This window comes from Phocoena phocoena, chromosome 2 (genome assembly GCF_963924675.1).
Source record: "Phocoena phocoena chromosome 2, mPhoPho1.1, whole genome shotgun sequence".
Lineage (NCBI taxonomy): Eukaryota > Metazoa > Chordata > Mammalia > Artiodactyla > Phocoenidae > Phocoena > Phocoena phocoena.
In genome coordinates this window covers 71,337,776-71,363,523 of record NC_089220.1, presented here as the reverse complement: position 1 = coordinate 71,363,523, position 25,748 = coordinate 71,337,776, and the positions used below count along the sequence as shown (strand labels likewise).

The 25,748-nt window shown below is 32.1% G+C and overlaps 1 protein-coding gene across 5 annotated transcripts in view; it reads right to left on the bottom strand.

Annotated features, from left to right (window-relative positions):
* The window catches only part of NOVA1 (NOVA alternative splicing regulator 1), a 142,203-nt gene that overhangs the window by 2,280 nt on the left and 114,175 nt on the right, over positions 1-25,748 (bottom strand). For 3 of the 5 annotated variants that reach the window (XM_065871615.1, XM_065871616.1, XM_065871618.1), the window contains exons 4-5: positions 21,170-21,241; positions 1-802 (exon numbers count right to left, since the gene is read on the bottom strand). The exon at positions 1-802 is cut by the window's left edge. In XM_065871615.1, the coding sequence (XP_065727687.1) occupies positions 1-802; positions 21,170-21,241 (874 nt within the window). The remainder of the gene's footprint in view (positions 803-21,169; positions 21,242-25,748) is intronic. The other 2 variants (XM_065871617.1, XM_065871619.1) reach the window with 1 other exon arrangement.

Sequence of the window (25,748 nt, the reverse complement as noted above, 5' to 3'; positions counted from 1 at the left end):
CTCCTTTGCCAAGTATTGCACCAACTAAGTTTTCTGGCACTGCTATTTCAACTACATCCTTTGATCCATCTGTGGATTTTTCTGTTCCTAGAATGGCACTGGCAGCTAGGGGAGAAGCAGCTCCAAAGTATCCATTGGTTGCAGCAGTAGCAGCAGCCAGGCTACCTAATGCGAATGTCCCCGCCGTACCACCAGCTGTGCTGCCACTGGCTGAGGCTTCACTGGCATAGGTGGCCAACAAATTGGCTGCTGCTGCCGCTGGATTGGCACTGGCAGCTGCTGCAGCCAAAGCCCCTGTTGCTGCTGCTTGACTGAGACCTAAACCTAATGTGTTGAGATTGTATCCATAGCTGGCTAATGTATTAAGTGCAGAGGTGATGGCCACCAGGTCGTTGCCTGTGAAGCCAGATAAAACTGCTGGAAAGGCTGCAACGCCAGCAAGGTTAGCATGTCCTAATAGCCCTGCGGCTGCTGCAGCGGTTGGTAGAACTTCAGCAGTGTTTGCATAAGGAGATCCCGTTGGATTGGAATTTGCCACCGGACCTGTAACATTGGCATAACTGATATTGAGACAGCTGCCACTCTGTGGATCCTCTTGTATCTTCTGGATGATAAGTTCAACAGCTTTTCGGTTTTGTTCAGGTTCTCCACTCACAGTGACAACCCTCTCTTGCAGGTTGATCCCATCAGGTTTCTGGGAAAGCTGCACCCAAGCCCCTGACTGCTCCATTATAGCCTTCACAGTAGCACCTCCCTTCCCTATTATCAGACCTGCTGTGCTGTTGGGAACTATAATCTTTACCTGTAATTAAAAAAAATACGTATAAATAATACTTCTGTTTTGCGCACATACATTATATTACTTTGCTATCCTAGAAAAAGTAAAGTAGTAAGTTGAATATTAGTTTAAACATAATTTATGAAAGATATAAATATCACAATTTCTAAAGGGACATTTATCACATTTTAATACAATTATCTTGTAAAATTAGAATTTTCAAAGGAAAAGGCAATTTTCAGTTTTAAATTATTGAACAAAAATTTTCCTTGACTCTGTGAATTTTGCGGAAGTTATAAAAAAGAGGAAATCATAACATTGCATCAATGATAACATTTTTATATGGCTCCCAAATCAAAATGCTTGATGATCCTTCACCTACTTAGCTGTAAGAATATCTCTGCTCTAAAACATATGAAAACAAAGAGTGGAGGATTATAAAGCAAAGTTAGCAAAGACAAAAAGTAGGAAAGTTCTTGAGTCCCTTTAAAACATTAATTTCATGTTCCTTATCACCTAGTAATTTTTGTGTTGTTCAATACCTTACTTAATTTATGACTAATATTTTCAGAAATGGAGGTCAATATATTTATTAGTAGTAGTATTTTAGTTTTTCAACTAAACTGACACCAACCTATAACTTTATAAAAATAACAAGTATCTCTAAATAATATAAACATTTTCAATTGCTTTCAGGTAGGTTAGGGGCTATTTGAGAATGATACTACATGGATGTTCTATCTAAATTTGTAAAATGACTATTTTGATTTGGTAGATCATTCTCTTTTTGGCAGTAATAGCTACATTTTTAAAAACAGAGCTTACAACCATATTGTCAAAGGTTACTGAAAACTTACTGTAGTCACATGAATACTTACAACGATTCAATGTGACTGTATGAAGTATAGCCATTTTAGCTAAATTGTTCTGAAACATCCAGCTACAAAACCCAGCATATTTTTATTTATTTAATCATAATCAAATACTATTATAAGGAGGTATAAAATCAGTATGTTACTTTTATAATCCTTAAAATTAAAATACAGATATTAACATTTAAAGTTATGTTTTGGTAGCCCAAAGATACATATGACACTGTTTTATGACTCATCAGGTAGAAGATAAAAAATTGTGAATGTTCTGTCACTGACAAAGCATTGGAGGAACTGCTTTCCTTGTCCCAAACATTTAAACGGACAGGCTGAAATATCTGTTGAAATTTGAGCAGAAATTTAGTTGAGATCATCTATGAGATATCTCATTAGTTAATTTTTAGCAAGTATTGTCATGTTATCTTTAAAACACAGATTTGGATAAGGATATTTTTTAAAAAATAGAGCCATGCATTTTTAGGAAGGTAGCAAGCAGTGAAAGTATAAATTCAAATGCTAGACTGGGCTACCTCATAAATATATTTACATGTATTAAACACATACACACACATACCACACAACTTTTCTTACCACACATATAATTTATAGTCACAGTAGAAATTTGTTTCATTACAATTTGTCTATATAATCATTTCATTTTTTTTGAAAAAAATCTAAATTTTCTAGAGACATTTCTTCAGAATGTCAAATATATCCCTCATATTCCCCTGATTAAGTGCATTCAGTTTCAAGAAGTAGACTGAGAAATAATTTCTTTAAATGTTAATTTGTTAATTTTGTTCACAGACTTTTTGGTAGAAAATTATTTGTCTGAAATGCTGAAATATGTTAAAGTGATACAATTAGAAAGTTAAACCATGATTACATCTTACACCAATTATAAGATTAGAATCATCCTTACATTTTATCCTGTGCACATAAAATATTAAGAAAATTTACTTTTAAGGATTTAAAAATCCAAATGTTAAATATAATTATATTTTGTGAATATTTCTTTTCAAAATGAGAAACATTTTTGCGAAACAGTATTGTTGAAAACATTTATATACTGATAAATTGAGGTGTTTCAATGTAATTTTTTTATGAAGAAAAATATATTAATCAACCAAGACTTTCGAAAGAGCTGTTCTTAAATTATTTTAAATTTTAATATCACTGCTGTTTTGCTCAATGTAATGACTGCCTGTATGATTATAACCCACGAAGAGAAGAGCACATGAGAGGTTAATTATGGGAACTATCCTATAGACTGTCAATAAAAAGCAATGAAATATATAATTTTATAACATCCACTCTAAAATCACCTTAAGCTTGTATAAGGTATGTGAAGATGATGTTAATTTCTACTACACTGCATACCAGTCTCATACTATATTTATTGCACCTATAACCTTTTCTTTTAACTCTAGGACTCGTTTATCCTTCCAAAAGAACTTGCAAATATGTGCACAGTACTTATATTACTTACACAAGCACATTACCTTGTCCTTCCTTTTTAAATTTTTCCCTTTAATCATTTTTCTTTCTTTTAAATATTCAAAAATTCTGAAATAACATATATTTCAGAAATAGTATGTGAACTTTTCATAAAAGTAAACATCTTCCAAAAAATATGTATCTTTGCAAATTACAGAATTACACACATCATCTATCTTTTTTTTTTTTTATTTTATTATTTTTATTTTTATTTTTTTTGCTGTACGCGGGCCTCTCACTGTTGTGGCCTCTCGCGTTGCGGAGCACAGGCTCTGGACGCGCAGGCTCTGCGGCCATGGCTCACGGGCCCAGCCGCTCCGCGGCATGTGGGATCTTCCCGGACCGGGGCACGAACCCGTGGCCCCTGCATTGGCAGGCAGACTCTCAACCACTGCGCCACCAGGGAAGCCCTCATCTATCTTTATATTAAAGATGTCCTTATGTAGTAAGCACATTTTCTGGATTTTAGTTTTAACTATTTGAAATAATCTTATATGAAGTACTGTCAGACATATTTGTATTTGTTGTTTTACCAAATACTGATGTAGCCTCCAAATTTTGTTGGTATAACTGACATTTGTCCACATATAAATAAAGGTGTGTTATGATTTAACAGAAGACATTAGTGATTACATATTAATATTTGTAATATGTAGCATTTATCAACTTTAGACAGGAATAATTCTGCTTACAATGAATAATCTTAGAAATTAGAAAATTAAAGAAAATGTAAATGTAAGTTATTAAATTCCAAGTTTAATAAATATACTTAGTAGCCTAGCCACTGAAAGTTACCCAACTTTTATTTCTGACACAAGGACATGAAAACCTCTTAGAATTACACTTTTTTCTCTGAAAAGTTAAAAAAAATCCATATTTATTTGCACATTTAATATTAATCTAATACGGACACAGAGAGGAAAGAGACCCTCTGAAAAGAAGTTGAGACAAAAAGAAAAATTAATTCATTTGTATAATATCTCAGAGAGAGTAATGTTCTATTTCCACTCTATGCATCAGATCAGAGCCAAAAAGCAGGTGTGGAAGCTTGGAGATGGTGGGCAACTGAACACTGACTGGGTGGGCAGTTGGAGGAAAGGAGTGTGGAGAATTATGTGAGATAACCTATTTGCTTACTTCTTAGATATAGGAATACAGCATTTACCTAAAGGAAAATCTCCGGGACTTCCCTGGTGGCGCAGTGGTTAAAAATCCGCCTGCCAATGCAGCGGACACGGATTCAAGCCCTAGTCCGGGAAGATCCCACATGCTGTGGAGCAACTAAGCCCGTGTGCCACAACTACCGAGCCTGCACTCTAGAGGCCGCGAGCCACAACTACTGAAGCCCGTGTGCCTAGAGCCTGTGCTCTGCAACAAGAGAAGCCACCCCAATGAGAAGCCCGCGCGCTGCAACGAAGAGTAGCTCCCGCTCGCCGCAACCAGAGAAAGTCTGAGTGCAGCAACGAAGACCCAACGCAGACATAAATAAATAATAAATTTATTTTTTAAAAAAGGAAAATCTGTGTTTGCATCCCCACTGAAATGACAAATAGCAAATTTTAATTGTACCTGTGACTTCATTTTCATTGGTGAAGTCTGTTAACACACTGACTTAACATAATATTCTTATTTCTGAAGAAAAACTGGACCTTAAATAGCATACAATTATTTGGTGTAACATGTATCAGCTAAATCAGATATATTCCTGGCAGTTAAAATCAGTTTTCCCTTCAGAACTATGATCTACAGTTGCTACAGTTGCTACAATCCACCCAATCTTCTATGAAATGCTTAGGCCCTGTGTTGGGAGCTAGAAATAAAGGATACATATGGCACTGTTTCTGTCTTTAAGGAACTTCCAGATCAGTTATAGAAAACAGATGTGTCAATGTGTCAGTGCATTCAAGTCTTAAAAGTGTGGGTACAGAAATATATAAAGGGTACAAAGGAGACAGAAAGCTTAACTGGAAGAAAAAGGGATAAGAAAATCTTTGAGAGATGATCACGTTTCATTTTTGTACTATCAGTAGCCTATCCTTTACTGTCAGACATTCCCAATGAGGTTGCTCTGTGTTGGAGAGTTCCTGTTCAAACCTAAGTCCATTTTAGTAGTGATGATCTGCTTAAATAATGATATTATTTTTAAAGAATTTTACTTATTCCTAGACTTATAATTGTTATATCAAAGAAACATGAAGTAAGATTAACAGTATAATTATACTAATTTTACCAGCATCAACTTTTCAGAAAAAAAAAGTAATGAAGTGGCTGTTTCTCTATTTGCAACCACAAAAGAACCTCTATGGGAATCCCATGGAAAGAGTTAAAAATACCAAATAGGTAGGCTTTCATATTGATACGTTTCTGATTAAAAATAAGCATTAAGAAAAAAATATAAGCATTAAGAAAAACACATTTACTCCTTTGCCAAATAAGAACCCCAATTCATTATGGTCTTAAAAAAGAATGACAGTGTCTGTAGGCATCGTATTTCTTCATTATCATGGCAGGAAAATTATTGAACTATTTCATAAAGTGATACTTTAAAATAAATGCAAAACAATTTCCAGTATAATTTAAGATAGCTCAATTAATAGTATGAGCTATTTTATTTAGGGCTGCCATGTTATACACTATATATGTACTGCTTTACATTTTCAAAGCAATTCCTATCAATTGTGGATACCTGCTACTTCATTCATTCAGTCAGCTGACGTCGATCTTCCTTACAACAAGAGACTTCAGTTTTCCTTCAGGAAATAACCCTCTCTCATTCTGAATGCCATGTACTTTAGGTAAGGCTGACCACCTTCCAATACCTCTAGAACTGGACACATGACCTAAGAAGCCTGCATATCACACTTTCCACACTCGTAGTAGGTACTGATTTGGGACTGAGCACATGATACAGGATGGTCCAATAAGAGCTAGCCTTAAGAATCTGTGAAATTGTTGGGATGGAAGTAACTGTGTGTTTAATCTAGCAGAACACAAGCTTGATATTACTAGTGCCATCTTGTCACTATATGGAAAGAGGAAGAAGGTGACTGAAAATAATTTTAGGTTGACTTAGATAAAAGGAGACTTCAGAAATGGAGAGAGAGAAGTTTCTGATACCATTTTGGCATCTGAACCTAACCATGTATAAAGCCAGCACAGAATCAATATAATTCCCCCCCCTCTTTTTTTTTGTTTTGGTTAAGCCACTTAGAATTGGATTTCAATAAACTGTAATCGACAAAACAGTATCCTTGAAAGTAAGTTCTTGTTATATCGTGTAGTATTTGCCTATCCAAAAGAAATACTGACAGTTTATTGTATCTCTTGATGCTCTAAAAGTCAAGATGTCATAACTCTGGTAAAGAGACATGAGTGCATTATTTAACGTATCTTTTACTGAGATATACATGATCTAATAGGATAAATTTCTTTCATTTGCCTAATGTATTACACCTTAGGCTACTGAGGCACCATTTATTAGTGGCCATTGGAGATGTATGTGTCATGTGGGGGGATCCACACTGAACTGCTGACCAAAGTAAACTGAAAAAAGTGTATCTTTCTTTTGATTATAGATTTTAAAATATATAAATAACTGTCTTTCTAAAAAGTACTGCTCTGACAAAGTATGTATGACAGAGCTACATGAAATATCCAAAATGAATGAAAAAGCAGCTCTTCCAACTCTCTATGTGTGTTTAATCTACTTACTTTTGATAACCAAATTCAAGGCCGTACAGTTTTCATAAGCATGTCTTTATATCTATCGTAAAATGCTATGCTATGTTCTCTCATATATCCTTAACCCCCACCTACTGCCAACACCAGGTTTTAAACCTGGAAGCCATCTGTGCCTTCTCTTGCTCCCTAGATCTCTACATCCTGTTATGCACTGTTGATTTTTTTTCCCCTGAAATGCTTCTTGCCAGTCCTACTGCTTTAGCCTATCTAAAGGAATGTGTGGTGTAATAAAAAGAATCTAGAATTGACAGGACATATGGACCTTCACCCTGGCTCTGCTGTGTGACCTTTGTCAATCACTTCAGTTTCATCATCTATAAAACCAGACAACTTGATAAGACTGTGGATGAGTTTTTATTTTAGCATTATTAAAAAGCCCTAATCAACAGCCTTCAATGATCTCTTTCCAGCTACCCACTAAATTATAAAGACTCCTTATGTAGATATTCCAAATTCTCCATACCCTGTCCCCAACTTGTCTTCCCAGTTTCATTTTCTATGACTAGTATTCTATGCTGAATCCAAACTTTACCTGCTAGTTCTTAAATATACTCTATATTAGTTGTTTTTCTAGGTCTTTGCCTTTGTTTATTCACTTGTTCCAAATGACTAAAATGTTGCCTATATTTCCAACACTGTTCTTCCCCTTTAACTCACACATTTTTGCTTGCTGAAATCTTATGTCTTCCAGAGCAGCTTGAATGTAATGCAAAATATATGGATTTATGTAAGAACTAAATAATAAAGTATTTGAAAGACTCCAGCATGGCCATGCAGGAGTGTGTGTGTGTGTGTGTGTGTGTGTGTGTGTGTGTGTAAAATACGACACTGGGTTCTTAAAACAAAAACAACTTTATCATCTCTAAAATCTAAAATTCAAATTATATTGCGCCCATACTGAAATTTACAAAAAGACAAATATACAGATGTTTTAATCTTGTCATAAAATTCCTGAAATCAGTAACACAGATTAGTCATTTAAAAATCCAATAAGAGTACAGTAATTAAATATGCACTATATGCCTTTTTCTTAAGTTTTCATCAATGTATTATGTTTTTCCTATGTAATTTTATAGCTTCTTACTAATCAAGCTTGTGGCTAGGCTTCTTTAGCCATAAAAAATGTGGTCAGATTGGTTCTAAAAGTCTAGAATATAAACATATTAGTGTTTACTTGATTAAGCAATGAACTGGATCAATTAATAAGATGACGAAATGACAGTATCTACTGAATCATAATCACAATTCATTACCGGTGCAGTTACCTCCCACACCTTGCCTTGCTTCAAGCAATTGCATTTTTACCTTAAAATAATTGAATTTAAAAAGTTTTGTGGAGACCATACATCATCCATTTTATATCTTCTTCCAAAGGGCCATACTTTACTTTCCCCTCTGGCTGTAAGACACGGCAGAAAATGACAATATACCTCTTTTTTGTATCTCTTTGGAACAAGACAGAAAAATGAATGATAATCACCAAAAAATTTCCAAAGGCAAATAAAGTTTAACTGAACTATTTTTTTTTACTTCATATATTTTTTACTTTTCCCCTTGAAGCATTATTCCAAGTTTTTTTTCTTTTGATGACTGTTGCATATTTTAAAAATATACCATATTACATTTCAGAGAGGGATATACTTAGGAATAAGAAAAATAGGAGAAATCTATTCTTTATAAGAAGGAAGTGAAAAAAAAGCTAGACATAATGATATCAAAAAAGAATACTACTAGAAGTCAAGTAATTATGAAGAAACTATGAGGGTTGTAAATGATAAACTATTATAGAGCAGCTCATTATTTACAAATGAAAATAATTTGGGGTATTGCCTTCTTAATGCTTACTAAACCAGCTTTTACTAAACTGAGGTTAAATTTCTGGAAGTCCCATTTGCCATTATCATCCATGTGTCAAATTATCAAAAAGCTCTTTGAAACTATTATTATTTTTAAACCCTCTCTTTTTGGTTCATCTCTTTCAGGGCATGTATACTAAGATATATGTTCAGATTTCTTAATTTTTATTAATGGAAAAACATATTTGAAATATTTGGGCTTTTTATATGAAAACTAATATTTTCAACTTAATATTTTAAAGGTTGCAACAATCAATTTAAGTGAAATTGATTGAAATCAATTGAAAAAGTGAAAAACAGCCATGCACATGAAAGTAGGGGCTGTTTACTGAAGGAGATAATGGAAAGGTGTGAAAGAAAAGGATAGAGGGAATCAGGAATTCTATTTTGGATATATCAAGTTTGAAATGCCTACCAGTCATCCAAGTGAAGATATCAATGATACGTAGGTGATTGGCTATGAGTTTGAGAGTTAACATAGAGATAGTATTTAAAGCCAGAGAAATGGATAAGGTAATCCAGTGGAAGGTAAAAATGAACAAACAGTTCATTAAATAGTGGACAGCAAAGAATTGTGCAGGATAAGAAAATATTTAACTTCTAAAATAATCAGATATTCAAAGCAGAGCAGCAAAATTAATCACCAAAAAAAAAAACAAAGGCAAACCAAATGAAAATGAGGGAATGGCTTAACTACTAATCTCTTTCTTTTAATCTCTTCTGTGGCAGTATATATCAGCTTTTGGAAATCACCTTATAGAACACATTAAGTTATAAAATGAGCATAATCTTTAACTTAGTTTCTTTCCTTCTGTGATCCATCTGGGAAATAATCCAAAACATGGAAAATGTCATATACACAGAACAGTGTAAAGACACTATATAAAGCTATAAAATAATGTGGAAAATATCTATGCAAAATTTTTAAAATACATAATGTATATGTAGAATTTGAATTAAACAGTGTAAAATTATATGCAGATAAAACTGAAATAAAGAAAATAATAGAGGTTGGGTTTCAGATGAGCTTTTTTTCTTACCATATAAACCTTGTATTAAATTTTTAAAAATTAGTATAACAAAAGGAAATAGAAAAATTATCCCCAAATTAGGATGCTGAATAAACAAATGCCACAAAAGCAGAATAAACAATTCATTAAAAATAAATTTTGTATATTTCTGGTATTCAATGAACAATTATTTACTGAGTTCCAGGTACTGTTCCAGATGTTGGAAATACAGAGTTAAATAAAAAGGTTAAGATCTCGCTTTCATGAAGCCTCCAGACACGTGGTACAATAAATACTAATAAACATTTAAATGTGTATATAAAATGATTTGATAAACGACAGAAAAGCAGATTTATAAAATACTTTAAAATTTTAAAACAAGAAAATTTTAAATCATAGTTTTAAGTAAGAATCATGTAATTATGCTAAATGCCTGTTCAGGAAAACCACAAAGTTAATCTAATCTAGGAATATAAAGCTATTTAAAAGTCTGAGTTTGGTACATGGGTTGATTTAATATTCTATGATGTAAGCAAACTAATTTGATATTATTGGAAGTAAATTTCTCAACTATGTTTAAAAACTGATCTGTATTTAAACTTGTATAACTAGGTAACTAATTATTAAAAAAATTTTCACAATTTGGATTATTTTTCTTTTACAAATTTTTGATTAAGCCATTTTTACCATTAAAATTAAGTATTATTATTAATTAGTTAATGATAATTGATGTACCATATTTTAACATGATTTAAAATATTATTGATATCAAATTACAGTTGCTTGTATTTTATATTTACTAATCAAGCGAATTCAACATTTCTTATATTTTAATTTCACCAAGAATTTTTCTGAAGGCAATATTTATTTTTTAAAAACTAATAGTTGCCTACATTTCAGTGTCTTATTAGTAAAGGGAAGTTGACAGTTTACTATCACAAATGACTATCATTAAGAAATGAAAATGTCCTGAATTTTTCTTATTACATTAATACTTGTAATGTGCAAATACATATTGACTAATATATAAAAAGCTACAGAAAAATGTCTGCAATTTAACAAAATGTATTATTAGTCATAAAACTAAATTTTTTTCCTACATATGGATTGAAGTAATTCACTTCTAATACTTAGTGAATCACAAATAAAAATACATTACTTTTATAGCCATTATTTGGCTAAAGTTAATGAAACAGATCACTTCCTTTCTCAAATATATTTTTAAAGAGTAACTGAAGGACTGTATCACCTAATGGAAGGAAGAAAACAATAGCTAAACCAAAGACCAATAAAATTAATTATAAGGTACGAGGTTCAGAAGAAAAGGTGAAAAAGATCAACTGGAATATTCCCAAATCAAAGATTAAAATATTAGAAAAAACGAGAAACAATTTTTATTCCACAGTGATCAGGTATCAAACTCCTCAATCTGGCAAAACTATGAGAATATGAAAAGATATTATCAGAGAGAACATGCAAAGATTTTCCTATTTCTAAGCTTTTTTAAAATAAAATTAAAATATTGAAAATAAACTTGATAACTACCTGGTTTTCCTGTTTTATGTATTTTCCATTTTATATGGCTCTATTTGAAAGATAGAAAAATTCTGTTGAAGGGTATATATACACACACACAGAGCAAGACTAGTCCACATTCTGGAGTAATGAGGCACTAAGTGCTTTAGTTATCTAAAGGCACATATAACGTTCTGTCTTGAGAACACACTGTGTGCAAGAACTACCAGAGCTATGACTGCAGGGAGAATGCTGATGAAACAACCAACCACCTTTACCTACTAGGTAGTCCAGAAAGACGAAGAATATTGCATATCTGCCTACTTACCAGCCAACACTAGACAAGGCACTCTGGATTTTTATCATTGACTGAGCCATATATGGGATGTAAAATAAGGAACATTTCATATTTCATTAACTCTTTTCCCCTGAAGTTTACCATTTTTTCAATATGAAAACTTGAAAAGCCCCAGGCTTTCCATAAATATAAATATGCCTTCATATAAAATCAAACCTTTAGAAGGGACTTTGGAAGGTCACATAACATGGTATTTACTAAGTGATGTGTTATAATTCTAACTGGAAAATATTAATGGTGTGCTGCTTTCAGCAGTAATTCTTAACTTGCCCTCAGGAAGATCCTCTAATGCCCATCACTGGGTATGAAGGACAAACCATCTATAGCATAACACACTAACAAAATTAGAAGTTTGCAGTGGAATGGGTATGGTTAGGAAGTGCTCATTTAGCTCTCCGCCATAAATCTTGGCAAGAATATTGCTAAATAATCTTTAAAAACAGTAATGTAATCTGCACATATAAATATTTCCATGGTTAGAGAACCTCTAACTGTATTTGGTAACAGTCAAAAGACTACTACTGCTATCTGAAAAGACAATCATCCTTTGTATAATATTTCTTCATAGATTTAAATTGTATTAATTAGTAACCTTTACTGTTTTCAGTGATAATACTAACACTTTCCCTTCAACTTGTGCACAAATCAAATCAAATATTTGTTCTTTAATTTAATGTTAATCAAATAATATTCAAAGTGTGTTATTTCATTAAAAAGTTGAAGTTGTGAAGAGATAGTGTTATGTAATACACAATTATATAATTATCATATTTTTAATAAACTACTGTGCATTTTTCATATGGTAAATGGTGATTCCCAAATAACAAGAGGCTTTAGGAAACATTTTTCCAACTCTCCAAATATAGATGGCTAATCTCATCCTAAATCTATTAAATAAGAATCTACATAGATAATTTTGATGAGGCTAGAATTGAGAACTTTTGATATATTAATTAACAAAGAATAAAGAAAAATATTACAGTTCCTTTGCCACTTAATAAATGTCTCCTCTGATCCTTAAAGCCTCTCTTGTGATCCTTCTTGAAACTCCTCAAAAAGCATCCCACAACTAGGAAATGAAGGAGTCAAGTAGTCCAAACAGATATCTATCAAAGACAGTCCAATCTTTCTCAATCTTTTGGAAAGTTACCACTTTATATGCCTTAGAACATTACATAATATCGCAACTGGGGCCATTATTTTTTTCCATCTTGTTTTACATTCCCTTAGTTAACACTTTAAAAACAAAGTAGAAACATAAAAAGTTAATAATGTTCATATTCCTTGTCATCACCCTGATGATACATGAACACAGGATATTTCTGACTTAAAAATGAGGCCATATGTTTCTTAGCAACTTAATTTTCTTTAGTTAATATATTACAAACACTATTCTAGGCCAATTTATATGGCTCTAACTCATTAATTTTAATAGTTTCACCACATAATATTCTACAATACCATATATATTCAGCCACTCTCCTGTTAAAGCAGATGGTTTTCCAACTGTTGCCACTGTAAATACTACTGCAACATACATCTTTGTCTATATTTCTATGTATTGGTACATTAAATTTTACTGGGTAGATTCTCAAAAGCTGCACTATTATAGCATCTCTTATATCAACGGTGTATGAAAATGATTATTTCCTATATTCTTTTTTTTTTTTTTTTTTTTGTGGTACGTGGGCCTCTCTCACTGTTGTGGCCTCTCCCGTTGCGGAGCACAGGCTCCGGACGCGCAGGCTCAGAGGCCATGGCTCACGGGCGCAGCCGCTCCGCGGCATGTGGGATCTTCCCTGACCGGGGCACGAACCCGTGTCCCCTGCATCGGCAGCCAGACTCTCAACCACTGCGCCACCAGGGAAGCCCTATTTCCTATATTCTTGACAGCACTTTTAATTTATAAACACATGCACACACACACAGGCACACACACAGAGATAAAATTTTTGTGTTCTTGATATATGTGTATTATATACACACACATAAAATTCTGTCTATCTGGTAAAAAAATATATAATCTTGTGATGTTGATTCAAATTTTCCTGATGCCTGGTAAGGTTAAACATGCTTTCATATGTTTATTGGGCATTTCCATTTCCTCTTCTGTAAACTGCCTTTTCATAATCTTGACCTATTTTTTTCTCCTGGGTTTTTATTTTTTAATATCAATCTAGGGTTTCTCTGTATAGTAATTAATTCACTGTCATATGTGTTCAACATATTTTTCCAAGGGTACTGTCACCTTTTGCTTATTAATGGTGTATTATTCTACTATACCAAAATATAAAATATTTATATATTTGAATGTTCTAACCTATTCCTTTATGTTTTAGATTTCCTTCTTGCTTAAGAAAGTCATCCTCAACTTGATTTCACACACCATAATTTCATCAAATAGTCTTACAGTTTCAATCTTGTATGCATTGAGATTTATTTTTATATATTGTACAAGGTAGAGGTCAAATTTATTTTCTTTCAGGTGGACAGTCAAGTATGCCAGCACCATTTATTAAATAAAACATCCTTTTCTAAAATAAATAAAATGACCCAACTATTACTCTGGACCAGGCAGTGTTCTAAATGCTTCTCATGTACTGATTTATTTAAGAATCATGACAACCCTATGAAGGAGGCACTGTTATTATTCATTTTACAAACAGAAAACACATGGTGAAGTTAAGGATGTTTCCTTAAATCAGAAAATTAGGAAGTGGCAAAGAAGCTAGGAACTATGGCCTAAGAGTACAATTCTCTTAATCCCTAAATTACACTACCTTTCTTAATGAATGATAGAATACAGTTAAGTTCCCATATGTACTTGGATCTATTGATATTTCTGAAATCTCTTTTATGTTTCATTGACCAATTATATTTGTTTGTGTTAATACCACATGGCTTTTATTATTATTGCAAAATTTCACTTGAAGAAGGGATTTTCAAAAATAAAAAATGAGTTTTACAACATATAGACCATAAGTGTATTCTTCCAACTAATACTAGTCACTCAACAAATATTGAGAACCTATAATGCTCCCGGTTAGTGCTTCTTAATACATAAGAGAATAAAACAAAGACCACGGTTCTCACGTAACTTATTTTCTAGGAAAGTGAGACTGACAATACACAATAAATATGATAATAAGCAAAGTATGTAGTATTCCATGAGGCAATGGAAAAAAATACAGCAAGATAAAGGGAATCAGAAGTACCTGGGAGAATGGGGAGGCCAGGTTGCAGTGTCAAATAGGGTGGCCAGGTATATCCTTCTCAATAGGGTATTGAGAGGTGAATTTTGAACAAAGACTTGATGACGATGAAGGTGTTAGCCAAGTAGATCTCTGAGATAAGAGAATTTCCTGTACAGAGAGGCAAGCACATGCCTAATGTCTGCAAGGAAATGCAAGCAGGTGAATTTGCCTGGGGCAGGGTGAGGAAGGAGGCAAGTGGTAGGAAATGAAGTGAAAAAGGTAATGTGGCAACGTCCAGATCTTGTAACTTAATGGATGTCATTTTGGGGATATTGGCTTTTGCTTAGTTCAATGGAAAACTATCACAGGTGTAATTTTTAAAAACTGACATATTTTAGAAGCCATAGTCTGCTCAGTGGAGAACAGACTTTGGGGAGCAAAGGTAGAAAGTCAGAGAAACCTATACAGAGGCCTTTGTAATAATTCAGGCTTGGACTAGGGTAGCAGTAGATGTAATGAGAAGTGGTCAACATTCTATATATTTTTTTTAATGGTAGAGTCAACATTATTTCTTATAGGAACTGGATTTGGGGTATTAAAGAAAAGAGATGAGGATGAATCCAAGATTTCTGATCTGAGAAAGTAGATGCATGGAATTGCTTCAACTGAGACGGTAAAGGCCATAGGTGGAGCAGGTTTGGAGTAGTTTTAGGACTCCTAAATTAAAGATGTCCATTAGATATGGATGTGGCAATGCTGAGTGGGAAACTGGATACAGTCTGTAGTTTCACTCTGAGATCCAGATGAGAGATAAATGTGAACCCAAGTTATGTGGGATCTTACACAATTTTAGAGGACATCTTTGTCCTCTACATTCAAAATTATAAAGATAAAACTAGGTAGAGGGCCTTGTAATAAGCCTGTGCAGGTTAGGAATCTTAAGGCTTAAGCCTTCATTAGTTCATAGTAAACCTGCCTCTCATTGGAAACATAAATTTTGCATATGTCAGAATATAAAAGCCAAGGTATTATATGAGGAGAAAGAAAACTATATACCCAGAAAGAGTTTCAAGTATTAAGACCCAGATCACTCCAACATTAAGAGGGATGATGGGAAGAACTAGCAGAGGATTTTGAGATGAAGCACAAGGTATGACACAGGAGGAAAATCAAGGTTGTGCAATAATATCCTAGAAGCCAAGTAATGAAAGTATACCAAGAAAGTGAAAGTGACAAATTATAACAAATACTGCTGATAGGCCAAAAAATACGTAGATTGAGAACAGACAACTGGAATTAGCTATATGATCATCACTGATGTCCTATGCAAACACAGTTTTGGTAGAATGGAGGCAAAAACCTGATAGGAGTGAATTTAAGAAAAGATGGGAAGACAGAAACTGGAAAACAGAGAGTAAATAGCTTTTGTGAGTTTTGCTACAAAGGAGTATAATAAATAGGGCATTAGCGGGTGAGGGAAGTGAGATTAAAAGTTTTGTTTTGTCTTTTAAGATGGGAGAAAAAAAACAGATGTATGTATGCTGATGGGAATGACCCTATAGAGGTCAGAAACTTGAAAGATAAAGGAGAGAGAAGGTAGAATTGTTGAAGAGATGACCTTGAGTAAAGGAAAAATAATAAGGTTTAATGTGCAACTGAAATTACTGGTTTTAGACAGGAGCAGGGAAAGTTTATGGTAATAGATGAGAGGTAGAATATGTGGGTATAAATGAAGTTGTGATTTTGTACAATTTTTCTTTTTATTGCTTCCATTTTTCTCAGTGAAGTAGGAAGTAAGATCATCAGCCGGGAGTGAGGATGGAGCAAGAGATATTGGGGTGCTCAGGGACAATCCTTAGATGGCCCCATGATCTCTGCTCCCTTGGTGTTATGCCTTGTATAGTTTCCTCCATTTAAGTGTGAGTAGAAATTGTAACCTGATTTCTAATCAACAGAATATGGCAAAGGGATGGAATGTCACTACTCTTGATTAAGTTACACTGTACGGAAAAGGATGTGAGAAGTCACTCCTGTGTTTAAGTTCAATAAGACTTCATCTTGCTAACACACAACGGAGAGAGAGAGATTTTCCTGTTGGCTTTGCAAGACGCAAACAGCCAAACTATGAAATGCCTGTAGAGAGGGTCACACAGCAGGGAACTTGGGCAGCCTCTATATTCTGAGAGCTTCCTCTTGCCAACAGCCAATGAGAAGTTGGGGTCCTCAGTCATACAGCTGCAAAAAACTGGATGCTGCCATCAACCTACATGAACTTAAAATCGGATTAGACTCCAGTGAAGCCTCTAGATGAGAATACACCCCAGCCAGTACTTTGATTGCTGACTTTTAACTCTGAGCCGAGGACTCAGCTAACAGTCTTTGACTCTTGACTCAAAGAAACTATGAGATAATAAAGGTGTGCTGTTTAAGCCCATAAGTTTGTGGTAATCTTTTATACAGCAACAGAAAACTAATTAAAGGAAAGGAGAAAGGAGACAAGAATTTATGAAACAGTCCTCTAAAGAGTAAAAAAGTAACTGGGCTTATGATTACCTGACAGAATTAAGGGTCCATTTGAGATCTGTGTTCATAAAACCAAAGTGGGACCAGTGAGTTCTATTTGTGTTTTTCTGTAACTATACCAAAAGTGCTATATATGAGTATGAGTTATCTATTTTCATTTGTTTTGTATATTTTGATATATAATTTCAAATTAGTACATAAATAAATATCTATAAAGCACATATTTCTGAAACTCTTTTTATTCTTTTTACTTTTCCTGAAATTTGAGAAGAATCCCAGGAGAGCTAACAATCAGGAATCTAAAATTAAGAATTTAATTATTGGCACCATTGACTGATTAACAAAACCATTTTGTTGAATCGTGAAGTGATTGAAAAATGTAGCATCAATAACTTAGAACTGATCAAATACAACTGGTTCTGTTTTTTATCTTAAGTTTATAAACACATTGATTAAGACTCTAATTCTATTTGTATCTTTATATTTGCTTCTTAAAGTTCCACATGTAAAAAGTATCAAACCTGCACTTTGCAATATGCAATGCATGCAAAAAAAAAAGTGTAAGTTGTAAAAGTATTAGCCCTAACTTTTCTTTCTTAATAGGAAAATAATAGCAATTTGATTTATAAGTTAGACAACAAGTAGCTCAGTACTCTCACTAGGGAAGAAAATAACTATAGAGCATCTTAGGCTATCCTAAAAAGCATACAGAAACTTTGTATAGAAATATTTTAGAGTTGAAAAAGCAGCAATATTAGTATCACAGAATCTTTTTTTAAAAATAAAACTCAAACAGTTTAAGCTGTTTTATGCTATATTATTTACCATCTTAAAGAATAATCTTTCTTTTTCATTATCACTTGAAAGAAATTTCAGAAAATATTAAATAAACATAACCTAACATTTATACGGTGAGTAGTACACTCTAGAATAGCACTGTTCTAAGAATAGTTAATGAATTTATTATCTGAATTTCACAGAAGGGGAAACTGAGGCCCAATTTACTCAGCAAGTGGCAGAACAAGGATTTGATTATAGGAAATTAGGCTCCAGTCTTGACTTTTAACCACCATTCTATAAAGCTTCTCATATGACAGTCCTTCAGTTTTCCAGGGGAAATTATTATAGACCCATAACACTGTAGTTACAGTCTGTCAGTCTGATCAGTGAAAACAGTCTGACCTGTGGAAACATGAGGGTAGGAAAGTAAAATCCAGTATGTACTGAAACATCATAGTCATTTTTAAAAAGAACAGAAAAGATTTTTAAACGTTGAAACTGCAGATAAAACTTACTCTTTAATGTATTTTCTGTGCTTTTTATTGTTGGGTTTTCTAAATGTTAATAGTCCCTTAGTTCCTTTTATTACATTAGTTTGTAACACAAACTATTTATTCTAAAGAAAACTCAATCATAACTCATTTAGCTATTATAGATGAAATAACACAAGCAGTCGTCTAGATTGCTTTATATTGGTTTATGAAAATTCACATGGAAAAAGTCTGCAGTTACTTTTAACAGCAGAGGATATCAGATTAGCTATAACACATAAACAATAATTTTAACACAAAACTGGAGACATATCTGCTAAATTGCTGGGTAAGAATAAAGTAAACTTATACCAGAAATGAACGTTATATTATTATAGGTTTGAGAGTCTATTTTAAGTATGGAGAGTTTAAGATGATCACATTAAAACCCATTTTTCTATCTTGGTTACTCTTACAGATCTAAGTCAATTTAGTGAAGCTGAATTAATTAGGACTATCCACAAGAAATAACTGTGAGCTATCTAAAGACTGAATAAACAGCAAAAACCAAATTATCTTCTGTCCTACAACATTAATAGAATCTATTGGGAAATACCGATAGGGAATGAATAATTACACACTACTAATAACATAAAGATGAAAGATAACTACAATTCCTTCAATAAATTTAAGGATTTTGTTTTGTTCTTTTATACCTTGCCTCATGTTATCCAGGAGATATTATACTTCTTTGTAGAAGAACAGAAGAAATCAAAGTATAAATAAAACACATTTAACAAACATAGCTAGAACAGTGAACAGAGTATAAAACCACAAATGACTTATTATTTCAAATGAGAAAAATATAATTAGAAAAATATCCAAAGGTGGATGTAGTAACATATCTAGAGGGTAAAAATGTTATATTGTTAGTAAACTTCAACAAGTAACCTTTTTAAGAAATCATTTTATAAAAATTCATGTTCACATAAAATAAAGAAAATACAAATCTAACTTCAAAGACAAAATTATTGAGATGGTTTTTCTCTCTAGATCCAGAATTTTTTACTTTTTACTTTGAGAAAAATCATTTGTTTTTATTACTGTTGTACTCATTTGTCTTGTTTTTATTTGGAAGAGAATGAAGTACAAGAAACATTAAAAACATAAAGTCAGTTGTTTTCACAATAGTTTTCTATATCATATAATTAAAGCTCATATAGGAGATAAGGTATGAGTGAAAATGTATATACACTTTTCAACTTTATGCATCAATAATACAAGCTTGGTTCTCACTTTATGTAGTACCATTACCTTCAAAGAGAAGTGCTGGGTTTCATCACTAGAGATGTGTACTTTTTTAACCAATTTATTGGGGCTAAAATGTGAACATTATAAAGTATTTTTCTTTGAAGGGAATATTACTGCATAAAATAAAAATCAAGCTCCTACTATAGAATAACATTCTAAATGTTAGTTTTGCTTTCAGTTATTTAAAATTTTTTCCTGAGGTTGCAAAGGTATTAGAATCCATAAATGAGCAAAATAATTCTGATAGCCTTATATTAGATCATATTCAAAAGCCACATTTAATATATTTAGCAAATATAGTTCAAAGTTAATAATTTATTAATCAACTGTATGAAAAATATATTAAAAACATAAGCTCTTGTTTAATATTTAAATAATCCCATAAGGCCTTGTATTAGTAAAAAAGTGGAAATATTGAGGAAAATAACATTTCTCACCTAAATGAAGCTCAACTCAGACAAAATGAAAATGTGTTTAATCATTTTAATAAATATATTTTTCAACATTTGTCATGTTAAAGTACAGTAAGGCACTGAATTACATAGAATATTTTAGTGATTTCCTTAAACGTGCCAAAAATAACTACATTTTTGAAGAATGTCCTACAAATGTTCAGTACCAAAACAATCAAGTCAAACTAAGATATATTTCTAATTGCAAAGTTTGCCACTCCAGCAAAGAAAATGCTATTATTAAATTCTAAGAAAGTACCATTTCCTGAGTTGTTAAACAGCATTAAAATTATCACAAATACCAATTTCCAGTTACTTTTAGATTGCTAGGAATGTTTTTCATCAAAAGTTTAAAATTGTTACACAGTAAGGCATATCTGAAATAAAAAACAAAGAAAAATGCATTCACATTTAAAGATATACCTTTGCTCAGTAAGTCATATTTATACATTTAGTTTTTACATATATGATATTCTTAACTTATATACCAAGAATCCTAGGGAGAAATAATAAGGGAGATTATAAACACCAACTCAATAAATAACCCTCAAAGCTCATAAAGTCATAATTTTAGGGGGAAAATCCAAAATTCTAGTAGTCTACCATCTGAATATATTTTTGTTATCTAAAGCTAAAAATGCATATAAATTTTCAGGAATAATTGATATTTCTTTCTCAAGTTATTTGGAATCTGTTCATGGTGCACATATGTGAATGAACGAATACATCCTTAACCCACCAGTATCTTTTTCTCCAGTGTGCAGGCAATCACCCGTGAAAAGTATGGTGTAGATGACAGGATGATACTGTACCTGATTAGCTCTGGAGGTGGTCATGGGATCAGATGGAGAGGACTTGGTGGTAGTTGGGGAAGATGGCAATGTCTGGGAATAAAGCAGTTCAGGAGCAAATCAACCTTTATAAGCCTTAAACTGATTATTTAAATAAAACAAAATAAAATAAAATGTAATATAACGAGAACAAAATCCTATGAACAAATTTTTCTCCTATTCATTCAAATTTAATGGAATTTAAGATCAATTAAGTAACTAATGCATGTAAATATGCATGCATAAGCATGTAAAAATAAATTCATGACTTGAAATCATGATGGTGACCGATAAAAATTCACATGAGTATTAAAGGTATCCTGACCATATTCATGAATAGTAGTCTCTTTTCTTTCCCTCTTGTTTTCTTGGGGGAAAAGAGATCTCAAACAAAAATTCAAGAAATTTAATGAGTAAAACTGAAAGTCATTTTCCTATCAATGAATACAGTCGGGGGTTGAAAGAAGTGGTGAAATGAAGTTTACTTTCGCATAAAAGTATCCACCTACTTAATATGTTGAACATCACCAACAAGTTGATTCCACATGAATTTAGGGTTCCATACTTAAAAGCAATTAAATTTGCTGTTCTGAGTTCTTAATATCACATTATCTTCTAAAACATTAATTTTTAATAAATTTAGAGCCCGTCTGAAAATGTAAACATTAACCTCATATTAATAAACAAGTAACTAATAGCATTTTAACAAATTGCCATAATATTTTTTATCATTTGTGTTAAACACTAAAAATTTATATAGATAAGGTGTATAATATATTATAGCGTCATCAGCCTGTGTTGAAAATAGGTACAAAAATATTAGGAATCAAATTATTGTTCATTTCATTTCTAAACACATATACAAACTATATATAAAATATGCCATATGAGACCATAATATACTTAAGATATTTTAAAAACTTCTCATGTCTAATAGAGTAACCTTAATGTGTGTGTAACATGTTAAGATGTTATCTTTTTAAAAAGGTATATTTTCACTCAGCAAATAGCATGGCTTAAGTAGCACCCTCAATAGATAATATTTCTTAATACATGAAATGGGGTAGTTTTATAGGACAGACAAAATTCTATATGGACATTGTTTTATATTAATATATATCCATCAAAATTACTCACATATGAGCAAAAGCATAACTTTAAAGGTTCAGCAGTGTCAGGAAAAGCAGATGAAATTACTTAATACAGTCATATTTATGCATTTAATATTTCAAAAGTCCTAATTAGGATAGAATAAAGCATTTAAGAGTAAAAGAAAGGATAAAAAATTCACAGGCTCCTGCTTAACTCACTGTTCTCAAGTAACAAAGACTGATTCTAATATCAGATCACATTTTAAACAGTCCACTCCTCTAGGGATTCTTGATTCTTAAGTTAAAACCTAAGATACTTTGAGGAAAACCAGACTTAATGTTGAGTCATACCAAGATTTTTGTTAAATCATACTTTAAAAGGGGAGAGGAGCTACATTCAGAAGTAAAACATCACAAAAGAAAAAAACCCTTCTAATCCTTTGTTTTCTGTTTTTGCTATTTGTAATAAATTCATTTTACAAAGTCATTTCTCCAGAGAGACTTTCATTTCCAGTCATTAATAATTGCCCTAATATTTTATTTTCCATGCAATACTATGCAGAGGCATACACTATTGACTTTGGGCTACTCTTGTACTATGAACTGAAGAGTAAAGGTTTTATTTTCCCATCTCTGGCTACAGTTGTTACTGTACAGATTTCCTGGGGGTAGTTAACATATATTTAAGAATATGTTCTTTACTAATCTCAGAGTGATTATGAGACTGCTGACTAAATAGATGTGAGATAAATCTAGAGGCCATCTATCCCAATATAGGTTAGAAGCCAAGTTCATTAACCTACAGAAGCATGAGGTATGTGTGTTGGGCTCTTCTATTTGCATCAGGATAAAATCAACTTGAAGTATCACAGGTGTTCATTATGACATCTATCTTGCCCTAGATATGAATTCTCTTGAAATATTGCAAAGAAATATGTGGAAAAAGTAGTAATATCAAGTGACTCAGAATTTGTGGTCACTAAGATTAATATTATCTTCTGTCAATTTATTCAGTATTTTTCTTTTTACTTGGCGTATATGTGAGGTATTGGGCATGTATTAATAATCGATAGAATTCATATTCATCAACATTGTCCTTAATAATTCTGATGCTGTTTCTTTCTCACAGAAATAAAAACAATAATTTTAAACTTCTGGAACAATATTAATATGTTTAAAAATCATTAAGGGTTTGGTTATTAAATATCATATTCTGATAAGTTAAGAGTTTAAGGTTTTAAATAAAAAGTGAAAATTAAATAAGTTTGGGCTTTAAGGGATAAGATTGTCAGAGTCTTTTGACACAGTCAATTGCATCTAAATATATTTTCTTGTTTATATTCCTAAAATAATAAACATGTAATGAAGTAAACAGGTGATGAGTTTTCTATTGATATTTATCCATTAGTCATATAGATACCCTTAAACAGAAAAAGTCTCCTTCCTTTACAAATTTAACCTATAGCAATAAAGAGAATCCAGCAAGTTTGCATTTCAGTTGATTTTTTAAATGCTGGTGGTAAAAATTGTTCTCATAAATAGATATGTGTAAATAAATATATTAACGTACTGCCTTTAGTTTAAAAGGTTCTATTAATTAGATTAAAAAACAGCTTTGATAGTTGTTCTCAACCACACAAATAGAACAGAAAAATTAGTAAGAAATACTTCAATGTACAATATGTTTGTTTCCCTAATATTTTATAAACATTTTTATTCCTATTTACTATGCAGACTAAAAGTGAAAGTGGTTTCAAGTTTAAAAAAATCATTTAGTAAAACTTCTGATATATATCTGGAAGATATAACTAACTGAATATCCATATAGCAACAATATATTAAAATACGTTATAAATAACATTTATAAAGGATATATACTGCGAAAAACTTTTTTTATATTTATCTATTAGTGATTATGAAGGGCACAGGCATTTTTTAGCACAATTTTATCTTTCAAATGGAAAAGTATGATATTTTTATTTATATGACACAAATGTCTATTTAAGAATTCTGCTCTAAACGTTGAAGGCTGAATTACTTATTGCAGAAAAATTTGAAGTGGTTTATAATTTTAAAATAGTGGATCCTTTGGAATATAAAACAGTTTTTTAAAATTCAAGATTTAATAATAGTCATTTAATTAAATGTAGATTTCACTAGGCTCTTGGGAATAAGAACTAAAAAGTGATTACAAATTATGAAGTGCATTCTTGTTAACAAGTGACAGTTTTACTGGACCAGAGAATATTACTATAAATAAACTCCATAATAAATAAGCTTACCTCAAGCAAATCTACAATAATAGACTGTCAAGGTCTATTATATGTATAGTGAAAACAGCAACAAACAGCAAACTTCAATTTTAATTTGGAAGGTACTACTAGCTAACTGAGTAACATTACTTGAGTAATCGCCTTCTCAATCCTTTGTTTTCAGTTCTGTTAAATAAATCTGCATACTACTGTATAAAAAATAATAGATCAGCTATTTAAATATGTAATTGTTATCTGTGGTTTTTCATCCTGACAAGTATCCAGCATTCTCCCAATGTCTGAACTATCTGGAACCACTTAGCCCTAATATAAACTCATGTTGTCTAATTTCAAAAGGTCTTTTACAATTGATTCCTATTCCATAGCTTATATTCCTCCTAATTACTATTCTACACCTTTATCCTTCTCTTCAACCATTCAATCCCATGTATTTTATCTTCCTTTCAATTGATAGTTTTTATTACTTGAAAGAAATCATGATTTTCCAGAATGAGCTTCCTTATCTACTACAATTGGCCTCATTTCAACCTGTTCAGTTTTCCAAACCACTTTTTTCCCTATCTTCTCATTCTTTTCAATGTAGACAAAATTGTGATCTCCCATTCAAACGTCCTACTCTTCAGGGGCTAGGACCTTAACACCCTAAACTATTATCTTTCCACCACTCCTGAGTCATTTTGTTCCCTTAATGATCTCATCTTTATTTGGCATCTCCAATTTCTCTACCTTTTCAAGCTCCTTTTTATTCTTTAACATTAGCCATTCGCTCTTTAGTAGCAGGGGTTATGTGAGTCTCTCTAACTTGTATTTTACTCCTTTTATATCCACAATTTCAAGTCAGCAGTTCCCACACTTCACACTTTTTTTTTTTTTTTTTTTTTTTTTATCTAACCAGCCTCTTTACCTTTAGGAAATATTATTAACAAATAACAACTTTTCTCTCAACATAGACTTGAAACTAACTTTTAGAATCTCCAATGATTTCCTATTAAAATAATAGTTATTCTCTAATTTTTCTTTGGGTATTTGATCCTTTTTAGCATCTTTCCTTATATTGTACTTTCCTCATTTTCTTCCTTTTATCTTTATGGTTAATAAGGAGCACTTACTACGAACCAGGTATAGATCCACTCAGTTAATACTCACAATATCCTTACAGAACAGATTACTATTACTTTTCCCATGTTATAGGTAAAG